Consider the following 12,262-nt stretch of genomic DNA (forward strand, 5'->3'; position numbering starts at 1 on the left):
TTGTTTTACTTGGAGTTTTCATGTGCGCCTTTTGAACAAAACAAAATGCTAATTATTCCCCTGGCCCAGTTGTTCGAAGGGTGGATAAATAGCTTGATCTGTAGCTTGATCTGTGGAAATGCTGTTACAGAGACTCAATATTAAAGTTGTAGGCTGCTGGTTATGGGTTCCTGCTACTGGATAACTTAATTGGTTTTGCTAGTGTTTAGAGCGGTTTTCAATTGAGTGTCGAAAGTAATTAGCGAATTACTTTGGTTTTGCATTACTTCACTCAGTGATTGGTTCAAAGTTCTCTCGCCATTTTTTCAACCAATCAGAAGTGAAACCAAACCCAATCGTGGCTCGCGCATGCACATTTTCCCGCGCTTTGTGCTGGGTATGTGTAATTTCTTCGAGTTTTGATTGGTTTACTGGATTGTCTCCGTCCTTTTTGATCGGCCAAAGTAATCACTTTGGTTTTGGTTTCACGACACTCTATTGAAACTCGCTCTATCCACTGGACAGTTCAAGCGCTTTCCACCCTTCGAACCCAGGTTCAACCCTGAGGTCGCATGTGGGGTGAGTTTCGGTCGATCTCAATCTGGCTCCGAGGATTTTTCTCCGGGTACACTGTATTCCGGTTTTCCTCCCTCGTCAAAATCGACTCCCAGTCAATTACATCTGACTGGGTCTGCTCCGAGATCACACATGGATCGTAGGGCGGCAGCCTTCACATGTCTTCGATCCGATGCCATTGAGCCGGTTGATCCTGAAAAGCCTTTGTAGGGAGCGGTCAGCTAAGCACATTTACATTTACATGAGCTGACAACCGACACTAAATGAGCCATCTAGAACGCCACAAACGCAATATCGGATTGACATTTATTTACACTATACATTAAACAACGTAGCCAATATTGGTAGTTTCAATTGCCTGCGAGGGAATGCACCTTCGCGCGCGAAGGAGTACCAACTTTCACGTCTCACAAATCAATAAAGGCGTCGTTGAAGATTAAAAGTTAAGACTTTTTCGCAATAATTCTATTTCGTTCCAGCTCAGAATTGGAGGAAGGTTGCTGAAAGCAAGAAGTAAAAACCACCACCGACGGTGCGTGCTCAAGAGATGTTGAAATTTGAGAGCAGCTCATTTCCTGTTGCAGCACAGTTAAAAATGTTTGCAAATAACAGGGCGGAAATGAACGAAAGTAAAAAATGCACGTGGCATAGCTTAAAGGGAGACCAAGCATCACGTTTCCTCCAAGCGGCAAACGGACTACGGATGGCGTTTGCCAAAATGGAAGAGACTTGCGTGATATGAACTCATGCTTGCCTGTCAGCTCCAGATATCGAGGATTTAACGACGGAGCAATAATAAGAGAATTTTCATTTTTTTAAAACAAGAAGCAGTCTGCCATTTCATGTAGACGCGAAGCAAAATCTCTGTAGATTTTTCTTTTTTAAACGCCATTGTATGCTGGCTTGCAAACGGGTGTGAAAGAAAAGAGATCTAAGAGTGTTCGTCTGATCCAAAGAATAACTCGAATTTTGGAAACGAACCAGCCCTGATTTCAATTACGCAAGTTTTGAAAAGGTTGCACGTTTTTGCTTCGAGTGGTGTCTTATTTGCATTTCCGATACGGGGCAAATAGATATTGGATAATGACTGGATTCCGACGGTTTCTTGAAGGCCGAGGTCATTATCTTCAAGATGCCTAGGGAGCTGCTAGGTGAATATCCGATTCAATGAACCTTTTCATTTATCAGGACAAACAACAAGGGCTGGACCAAGAATAAAGACCGGTTCATAATAACGGGAAGGTGTAATTACTCGGATAGCGCCTTTGCTCGGACGGCTTTTTTCTCCAATTGCCTCGCGCTACGCGTGGGACGCCCTCGGAGTTGAGTCATTCTCCAATATATTAAATGAGTTCAAAGGATTGCAACACTTTGTTTACAAGGCAGCAAAGTCTTCCTTGAGTTGTGTAAGCAAGTTTTTGCTGTCACAATGATCCGGGTAACCGTCCAATGAATTAGCTATTGAACTGTGGCTGCTTTGAAGATCGCCGATCTACAAAAGACAAAAAAGCAAAGGAAATTAACTCTTTCCATCGCCAACAAGGATGAAGGCATAACCGCGCCCACGCAACCCCTTGAGAATGATATATTAAGTTAGTTGCTATAGCAACCTCGCTTTGTGCGGGTGAGAGCGCCAAAATCAAGACAACAACGGCTGACAATCCTTTTACTACTTTTCATACGTAAGACGTCCACAACTGAAATTAAAAGCAAGAAATAATTATAAAAACAGGAAAATTCAAGCTTAACGGATGAATTTTTTTTCATAGACGCTTCCAAGAACAGGATTCTGACCCAAAAGTTAAAACGCACCTGAAGATGGTCAAGAATATTGCATTAAGTGTACGTGTATTGTAAGCAATAATAATAATAATAATAATAATGATAATGATAATGATAATGATAATGATAATGATAATGATAATGATAATGATAATGATAATGATAATGATAATGATAATGATAATGATAATGATAATGATAATGATAATGATAATAATAAATAAATAAATATATAATAATTCACAAGATACTTGTGAGAACTTTGAAAAGATCTCTCGTAGCTCCCTGCACGTACGGGTGCAACTTCCAATACAAGTCTTGACATTTAGCAACAGGTCTTGGCGGATTCGCGCCAAATTTCGTATTTTCGGATTATTGTGATAAATACCTTGAGTGACAACAGCCCGTGATTGTAGTGAGGTTCATACATATGAGGAGCAAGGCCTGCGGCCGCTTGGAGAAATGCTCGAGCCTAGAGGAAAGGAAAGTGATATAAGTATACAATGAAAAGAAATGATTTTTGTCCGACTGATCGGACCAGTCAAAGTGGACCACTTTCAAAGACAAGACATTATTATATCTCTCAGGTAGTACGCGCGCTGTAATTGGCTAAATTAGCGGGCCGTATTCTACAGTACGGCCCGCTGTACAGCCCGCTAAATTTAAAATTTCGACAAAACATCATCTAGCGAGTTTTTCATGTCATTTCTGTTGCATAAACTTGTACTGAAAACTGTTTGAATCTTGCAAGCAACTATTTCAAACTTAACAGCCAAGAAGATTTAGTTTCTGGGATTTTGGCACGGCATTCGTTGTGGCAGTTGAACCTTCCGCTTCACTTTGACTAGTTTCCTTGCCCGCGCGCCGGTTAACCTCAGAGATATAATAAATATCTTACTAACCTCGTTTTCTCGGTCCGTACTGTAAGTTACGGATCCTCGTTTTTTCCCGTACGGACCTCGTTTTTTCAAGTACGGACCTCGAACTCGGTTAGTAAGAGGTATTCCGGTCGAACCGAACCAAAGAGGACCGTTGCATTTGATTCCCAACCAAAATTTTGGGAAATTTTAGCTGAATAGAAAGCGTCCTAAAAGTATTCTAGTAGTAACTCTTCGTTAAAGTTCCACAAGCTGCAGTTTATCGATAAGAAAGCAAGTCTTGTATATACCTGTTCGTTGTGACCTTTTCTCATTTCCAGTACCCCAAGGTTATTGTATGCTTCGGCGTGGTCGTTATTGGATGCTAGAGCTAATCTAAAACACTGGTATGCCAAATGTATGTCTCCGATACCCTGGAAACAACAAAAAATGGTTTTGACAAAGAGCGAAAAGTGGTACCACGATCAAAAAATCACTTCCCTTTTTTCTTCAGATTTTGAACGTGTGTTTGCAAAATTCTGAACTTTGATTTTTACCCAAAAGGTGTCTACTTTGATCGTAAGTTTTGGGTTTCGCGGTCCGCCATAACTCACGTTCAAAACTGACCGATTAGACCTCAGAGCGTTGGATCTAGGGTAAAGTGACGTCAATTACTCTACAGCTTAAAATTTCAGCGTGTAAACGCAGCTTATTATGTATGCAAAACACGACTTTAAAAGTCTGAAAGCCCGAAATTCTCGTGCTGCATATTAATTCAGCCGCGTACACACGCATTGCACTCTTAAACTAGTGAGTATCTGACGTCATCCAGCTCGCTCAAGATTCCAAAGTGAGTAATGGTGGACCATTAAATAGGTAACTTCCAGTTAAAATAAACAGGTGTCTTTTTCAAATCAAGACTTAAGAACTTGGATCACTTACTCTTCGTAAAATATATTTTTTTTTTAAAATAGAAAGAAAAAGAAGAATTGATTTTTTGGTCATAGTACCACTTTAAGCCTGAAATAATTGATTCTTTATACCTTAGGAATTAAGAATGGTCGCTCGAGTGATCCGAGTGATAGCTCGGTCAATCAAAATGCTATTACATGAAGAAACTAGTATGGGATACGTTTCGGTCCTCTTTGTAATGAGGAGAACAATAAAAACGTGGTCTCACGCTAGCTACTCCTGTCACAGTTTTGGATTACCCCCTGAAAACCATACTAGGTAAGATTGTCCAAACTTTGGGTCCTGAATCGTCACTTTGTAAGTTGCATTCAAGAATCCTCAAACACGTTGACTCATTTAGTATGGGAGTCATGTATCGTTTTGGCTCGAAAAAAGAGAAATGCAAACTTAATTTCGTTATCTTGAGAACGCGTGGTCTCCAATTCTAAACCAAATTAAAGTTGCTCCAGCCAACCATAAAAGACGAAAGATCGTAAGAACCAATCATAACGCTGGAAAACGCGAGCAAGCCAATCACGATTGTCTTTTTATTCGTCTCTGATTGGCTAATAACATGGCCAATAGTTAACTTTTTAGCCCACACAGAGTATTGCTAAACGAAGAAATTTCGGAATTTCTTTTGCTACTTGATTGAAAACCGCTGTAAATTTTAAACCCAGGTTGCTAAATAAATTAAGTAAAATTCCTTAAAACCGTGGACGGAAAATATAATTATTTTTACCACAGCAACGTGCCCAATGTTGTACCAGACATCGGCCATATTTTCATCGGACGCTAGTGCCAATGCTCTCTCGAAACAATTGAGAGTCATATCATACTGCTGAGCGAAAAAGCAACAGAGTCCAAGATTGGTAAACAATTCAGCATTGTAAACACCCATTTGCAGAAGGCGGCTGGAAACAAAAAGCAAATTTCCGTAGTCAGTTTTTCTCGCGCACGAAAAATGAATCATTTTACGACAGAACTGACTTTTCCTTTGTCCCATACATGTCTTCAACCTTATTAGTTCCCGCATTGCACGTTCACTTGTACTGTTTTTCCCGCGCTTGGCACCGATAGGTCGTTTTCCCGCGTGTCGTGCTGGTTGCTCGTCTTCCCGACGAGAGTTAGGATTTGGGAAAGAGTAGTTCTTTTTTCTCTGTACTTAAACGTTTTTAATAATACTTCCATATGTTACTCCTTAAAGCAGGATACACTACCCAAGGTGAGAATAGTGAAGGTATCATATCTCTGATAAAAACGGAGCAACAGTCCGCAATTGCCCACTTACCGATAAAATCTAAGCGCTATTTCTGGCTGGTCAGTATAGAAATGATGGGTTGCGATGCAGGCGATGGCTTCGACATGAGTGTTATCAAAGTGCAGCACTTCCTTGTACAACTGAACTGCATTGGTCATGTCGTTCAACTCCTGGAGACGCGAAACAAAAGAACACAATGCTATACAAATGTCTTGCCATGACAGTATGCGAAAAAGCGGGCTAACGCGGTATCCTTGGATTGGAATGGCTCTTGGCATCTTTATGCTTGGCTTTGGAAGTTTGAACGATGGAAGGCAAAACGCAGTTTAGCCGGGTTGGCAATTGAACGCGAGATCCCGTATATTTAAAAAAAGCGCAATTAAGCCCATTTTTCTAGGAACAATTGACGTGAGACGAGACTCTCGTCCTTCGAGAAGAAAATCGTGTCATTGTCTCTTTAGTTTTAAAGGAGCTAAATGTTGTCGAGAATGACACTTTTAAACTTCTCACCCTCTCGCCACCGTTTTTCTGTTTTTATACCAAAACAGCAATTGGTCGCCAGTCAACTTTGATCTGAATCAAAGAACGCGGTTCAGGTCACCTCTCGCGCCTACGGCTTACAACACTCACTGGATTCACTGGAAGTCAAAACAATAAATCATGCAAGATCAAAACCTTTCATTTACCTCATGAATGCGAGCGATTCCTGTCAAAAGTGTGGTCTCACCGGGAAATTTCTCCAAGGCCTGTAATCATAAAAGAAAGAGGCTTGCAAAGCTGTGCGGTAACCAGCCACAAGTACTCCCTTTGGGAATCGCGAGATGCCACGCACGAAGTAGCAGTCCCCGATAGACGACGCAACGTCAATTCAAATTACAACATAAAATTGAGGAAACGTTTCAACATTATTTCAGTTTATGAAACTCTTACAATTTGGCGAACTATAAACGAACTGAGCTTGGAAAAACGGTGTTCAAAAATAAGTTAAAATTAACTTTGCCGATGCGTGTTCTCTTTTACCATAAAACTTGAGATTTGGTCATTGCACCTTGTAAATTTGTGGAGAACGGAAAGGTATTTGCAAGATACTTCATCACATTCCTCTCGCAGCCCCACTACCCCGATAAAACAACTCACGGATGCATATAACCCGCCAGGTACGAGGGAATGCGAGGGAATTCCTGTCTAGAATTTCTTCATCTAACTTTGTAAATAACCGACTAGATTTATATTTTTTTCCTACTCACGATATTGAGAAACGATAAATCCCAAATCAACAAAAAGAGACTGACCTTTTTGTATACTTCGACGGCAGTGAGGGGTTGATCAAGCCTTCTGTACACTTTGCAAAGGTACAAGTAGACATCCACCATGTCTTGATCGCGGAGAGCTGATTTTAGTTGCTTCTCGGCATCACGATACATACCAAGTCTGGTTTTGAAGGAAAAATGTTGGATTTATTCATTCAAAATATTTATGTCTGCTAGTAATTACCATGAGTAAGTGGAATTCTGCCGACAGGCAGCCGCCGACACCTTGACAAGCGATCGCAACGAATCCCAATCTCGTCCCCAGAGTCCGCTCTTCTTTTGGTCAGCACCAAGAACACGGACTCTGGCCACTTCCAAGGCAGGAAGTCCGAAAATCACGGACTTCCGGCTCCTCTACGCACGCTCAGAAATTTGAAACAACAGTGGTTGTTAACAGCTACAAAGATGCACCTTCACTTCAACTGCGCATAAATTGGAAGTGGCCAGAGTCCGTGTTCTCGGTGCTGACCAAAACAAAAGCGGACCCTGGGGACGAAATTGACCTCACCACATGAAAGACAGATCACAATTGCCGTGAGCAAATACACTGCACTCGATACCAGGGTTCTATCTAGGGTATTTGAGGGGTAGAAGCTTCCTCCCCAAAATGCCCAGCTTCTCCCCCCCCCCACCCAACCCAAAAAAAAAACGAGATGCGACGAGGTCACTGCACATGAAGAAGGTATTCCCTGTCTCCCTGTCTAAGGACACTGTAGGACAAGGCACATGCAGTATTACAAACTGCTGGTCTTACAGCAGGCTCACTTATCAGGCTGTACGTTCTGTTTATGAGTTATTAGCAAGGATCGGAGCTAAATGCAACATTTTCAGAAAGTGATCATGATTATCATGATTAAACGATGAAATAAAATACCACTGTAACACTTCTCAAAATTGTGTCTCAAAATGCACCATCATTTAATTTTTTTTATTTTTTTTTATTTTTTTTTTTTTTTTTGGGGGGGGGGGCAAATCTTAAGAAAACACTATCCCCCTCCAGGCCTTGAAAATGGACCAGACCTAACACACCTACCTATAATAACTTTTGGCCAATTGCACCTTCCACCACCAGTCTTTAAATTGACATTCTTCAGTGGCCTTTGCAGCAAGTTCCAAGGCCTGATAACAAAAACGTACACAACAATACCTTGTACTTGGATAACAGAAGACAAAACACATCTTCAAACTCAGAGATTTTTTATTCTTTATACAAACACACAGCAGCAAACAAGCAAAGAAAAACCCAACAGACTTTCAGATTAAAATGGCTAATTTCAAATTTTACAATAAAACTACCAGTAATCTGCGATCAGGCATTCTTTTCTTGAGAAGAGGCGCAAAAGAAAAGAACAGCTTACCACTGGTTGCCATCAAACTTACATTTCGTACATCATTTTCATGGTGAAAGATGTACTCAAACAACACCTAACAGGAAAAGAAAGAAAGAAGAGAGAAACTCAGACACAGCTGACGTTTTTACACAGAAAAGGCTTTTATCAACCGAATTGATACAGTAAATTAACCAGAAATTTGAAAGCTGACGTTTTGAGCGCAAGCCTTTCGTCAGAAACCTCCAACAATTAGCCACTATCAAAAATACCATAATGCCCTTTGTTTGTCCCTCCAAATTTTGCATAAGCAGTGCTTTTATTTTCCTTTGGGACTTACAATGATCCCAAGAGAAACTGGAAACAATGCTTATGCAAAAATTTTGAGGGACAAATAAGGAGTATTAGGGGGTTTTTGATAGAAACTAATTCACAGTGGGCTATGGCTCGAAATATCAGCTCTCAAATTTCTTTTCCTCAGGTAGTGAAGCATAAAAATTTGGTGGAATCAAATCAGTTGATAAAAGAAAATGAACCGCCATATGGTTATTGCATCATAAGCTGACGTTTTAAGTGTTAGCCCTCTGTGAAAGCAAACTGGATCATGGTATCAAAAGAGCATCTTGCCATGCAGGTGCTAACCTTTGCAAGGTTCTGTCTTTGGGCGTATTTTGACAAATTCAACTTGGCAATATTTATAAATGGTCCATCTGGCTGTGACAACATAGATGCCTGCATGAAAAACATTGCTATTAGTATAAAGGCTGAGCAATGGGGATAAAAGAGGGTCTGGAGGTACAGCCCTAAAGCCCCCCTACCCCTCCCCACCTCGGGATTAGTCATGCTGAAAAACAGCAGTTTTATTTGATTTGAATGATACTCATCCCACTTAGTAGAGCACTTGAGTGCTTTCAATTGCTAAAATAAGATTAGACTATGATAAAGGCAGTTACTATTAACGATGAAATGATATATCAAATGGATCATACATGAAATGCAGATATGAAATCAAGTGAAGCTATGATCCTCGCAGTTATGAAAGCTATTTCTGCAATTGTGTAAAAAAGTCTGAAAAATTCAGGACTTCAACAGGGTTTGAACCCGTGACCTCGCGATACCGGTGCGACGCTCTAACCAACTGAGCTATGAAGCCACTGACGTTAGGAGCTGGTCATTTGTGTGTTCCAATGTTCCCGTGAGGAATGAATCAACAATGAAATGATACATGAAATGGATCATACATAAACTGCGGATATGAAATCAAGTGCGGTCACAGGTTCAAACCCCGTTGAAGTCCTGAAATTTTCACGCTTCTTCACACAATTGCAAAAATTGCGTTCATAACTGCGACGGTCATAGATTCACTTGACAGTTACTATTATTCTTTTCACAAATTACAGCTTGTCACCAATGTTTCTGAGGTTCTCCAATGAACTCTATTACATGACATTTGGTCAATAATAACATTATGACATAAATGACCACAAAAGGGGACAATGGGACCAGTACATAAAAAGAAAATCTCCTGTGTGCTTTATTTCATTTCAAGGACACAATTTGTTGCAGCTACACTTACAGTTCCCAGGCGAACATGTCGACCAGATGCACTTGTCACTGGTCTGAAAAATAGTCAGAATTGAAAAAGAATAACTTATTACAAACATATCACTGAGTCATATAAAGATCTTTCAATTACCTTTTCACATTTTTTTGCCAAAATAAGGCATAAAGATTTGGTAATAACATTGTATTTCCCATGTACTGTACTGTTTTATGATCATGATAAAATAGTATGTTATAGGAGGAAGGAAACAAAGTGTGTACACATTTAAAATTTTTTTTTTATTTCTTCATTCTTGCAATTTGAAATTTCATTGTTAACATTACCTACTTGCCACTAAAATATGACATTGAGGGGTAAATGGAACTTTTTCTTAAACAGGGAGATAGTTTTTTCACGCTTTTAGCTTAACCCTTTAAGCCCCGAGGGGTTCCCCATTGACGAGTAAAATCGTCTGGCGTTAGACAGAGTAAAATCTATAAGTGCCATTTGGCACTATCGGGGCTGAAAGGGTTAATGGAGAGAACATAGTTGACAAGTAAAAATTCATCTGGTGTTAGACATCTAGTAAAATCTGTTAAGTCTCAATCCCAGGAATCAATGGGGTAAGTAGAAAAAGTTGACTCAGAAAAACCAAGAAACATTGTCAAACAACTTCCCTCATAAGCAAAGCACAGTTCAACAGTCATACATTGCGAAATGAAGACCTGAAATCTAATGATTATTAAGCCAATAAGTTTCATGTGCTTAACATCTGTTTCATCCTAAGATAAGTGTGAGATAATCGACTTGAATGGGTCTTTTTAAAATGCAAAGTTTAGTGCTTTGTTATGTACAAAAATCAGCAAGTAGGATAAAGCAAGGGTATATTCAAAGGAAACCTTAAGGGCATACCGAGCTGTTTGAGCAGTTCGAGGGGTCCTTATAGCCTGCTCCATTGTTCCTGGCCTACCACTTTGTGTTCCAGGCCTCACAAACCCACTAACTGGGCGTCCAGCCTGAGACATGGGTCTAAAAAAACAAGTGAATTAACTAATATTGTGTCATCCCTGTGGGTCTCATGATAAATCTACTATTTACAAGAATCTAAAGTAATGGGAATCCACCTTTAATTTTACAATGATTAAACAGTCTCTCATCTCTTCCAAATGTACCTTATGCTAGAAAGGCTTTAGCCTTGGAAGGCATGTCCAAACAATTGTTCTCCTTTCTATTAAGGTTCCTGTCTTAGCTGTAAAATCCCAAATTGGTCCATCACCTGCTTCGCAAGTATGCTTGATTCAAGGCTGCCTTCACGTAACCCCCCCAAAAAGGCTTCACTGTTTATCATAAGATGGTTTAAGTTTATTTGGTTAGTGTGTTGATAGAAAAATACCTTGGCATTCATATTAATCATTTGGGTGTAAATACTACCACACGAGCTGTCTTTGACATTAATTAACCCAGTCAGTAGCCTCCTATTTATGTAATGCAGAATTTCAAAAAATGTGACACATCTAAAGCTAGTTACACAGTAGAAAGCACTATGGATGAATTTACCTCTTACACGTTAAACTGCTATAACATTTAAAGATAAGTTATTAATCTACCTAACTCCTGGAGAAGGTGCTCCCTGACCAGTACTTGTACCTGGTTTTTTCAAAGATGTCCCAGGACCTTTTGATAACATAAAAAAATATATCAAATTAGAGTGGACACTGAAACCCCAGGTCAAAAACAATGTCAATGATCACAGAATTAAAAACTTTATTTTTATTTTTTATTTTTATTTTTTACAATTAATGGCATCAAAGGTAACACATGCTAATAAGAATAATATTAATAGCCATATGGATAATTCGTAAAGGAGTCCAGGACCCCATAAAAAAGAACAGATCACCAATGAATATATACATGTACTAATACAAAATACGAAAATACAGTAGTAAAATCAAAATAAAATCAATAATTCAACAATGGATAACTAATTTAATGTATTGTCCAATAAAAACGTCTTAACTGCCCGCTTAAAAATATTTACACTTACTGCCTTACGAATATCGTAGGGCAGAAGATTCCAGGAGTCAACTATCCTATGAAAATAACTATATTTGAGTGGGTTTGTTCTTGCATAGAGATAAATCATCGTATTTCCTAAATGAATAATGATTAGCATCAGAATAAAAATCAATGTAAGAATCAATATTGACATTGCTTATTCCATTGAGGGCTTTATATAAAAAAGTAACATCAGCTAGAATTCTCCTGTTTTTAAATTAATTGACATCAAATTTAGCTTCTTTAAATGGGTCTCATAATAATTATTGTCCTCAGTCTTCAAAATGAACTTGGTTGCTCTTCTTTGTACTTTTTCAACTTTTTCTGTTTTTTTTGTATAGGGTGACCATACCACAGAGCAGTATTCAACATTCGATCGATTTGCTTGTCTTAATGTTGGTTGTGTCAGAGGCCAAATCTTTTTGTCTTTCAAATCTGTGTTAATCAATAAAAGTTTTCAACCAATCCAATTTTCTGAGACATATTGGCCTTTGTGACATTGTTATTAAAGGCATAAACTTTGTTTAGTGAAACAGGGTTAGTGTAGAGTCAAGAGCACTCTGTTTCCACCAATGTGTCCGGGATTAAGTTCCTGGACTGGTTGACATGGATATGGATTG

At 39.3% G+C, this 12,262-nt stretch overlaps 1 protein-coding gene across 1 annotated transcript in view; it reads right to left on the minus strand.

Annotated features, from left to right (window-relative positions):
* Window positions 1-842: 842 nt before the first annotated feature.
* LOC137980012 (tetratricopeptide repeat protein 8-like) overlaps window positions 843-12,262 on the minus strand; it is a 12,667-nt gene continuing 1,247 nt past the window's right edge. Inside the window, exons 3-15 of the mRNA XM_068827334.1 lie at window positions 11,195-11,261; window positions 10,500-10,616; window positions 9,621-9,663; window positions 8,687-8,776; window positions 8,097-8,141; window positions 7,750-7,835; window positions 6,699-6,837; window positions 6,093-6,152; window positions 5,437-5,576; window positions 4,888-5,059; window positions 3,506-3,628; window positions 2,726-2,809; window positions 843-2,047 (exon numbers count right to left, since the gene is read on the minus strand). Of these exons, the coding sequence (XP_068683435.1) occupies window positions 1,931-2,047; window positions 2,726-2,809; window positions 3,506-3,628; window positions 4,888-5,059; window positions 5,437-5,576; window positions 6,093-6,152; window positions 6,699-6,837; window positions 7,750-7,835; window positions 8,097-8,141; window positions 8,687-8,776; window positions 9,621-9,663; window positions 10,500-10,616; window positions 11,195-11,261 (1,283 nt within the window). The 3' untranslated portion in view covers window positions 843-1,930. The remainder of the gene's footprint in view (window positions 2,048-2,725; window positions 2,810-3,505; window positions 3,629-4,887; window positions 5,060-5,436; window positions 5,577-6,092; window positions 6,153-6,698; window positions 6,838-7,749; window positions 7,836-8,096; window positions 8,142-8,686; window positions 8,777-9,620; window positions 9,664-10,499; window positions 10,617-11,194; window positions 11,262-12,262) is intronic.

The sequence above is a fragment of the Montipora foliosa genome, chromosome 12, assembly GCF_036669935.1.
Source record: "Montipora foliosa isolate CH-2021 chromosome 12, ASM3666993v2, whole genome shotgun sequence".
NCBI classification, from domain to species: Eukaryota; Metazoa; Cnidaria; class Anthozoa; order Scleractinia; family Acroporidae; genus Montipora; species Montipora foliosa.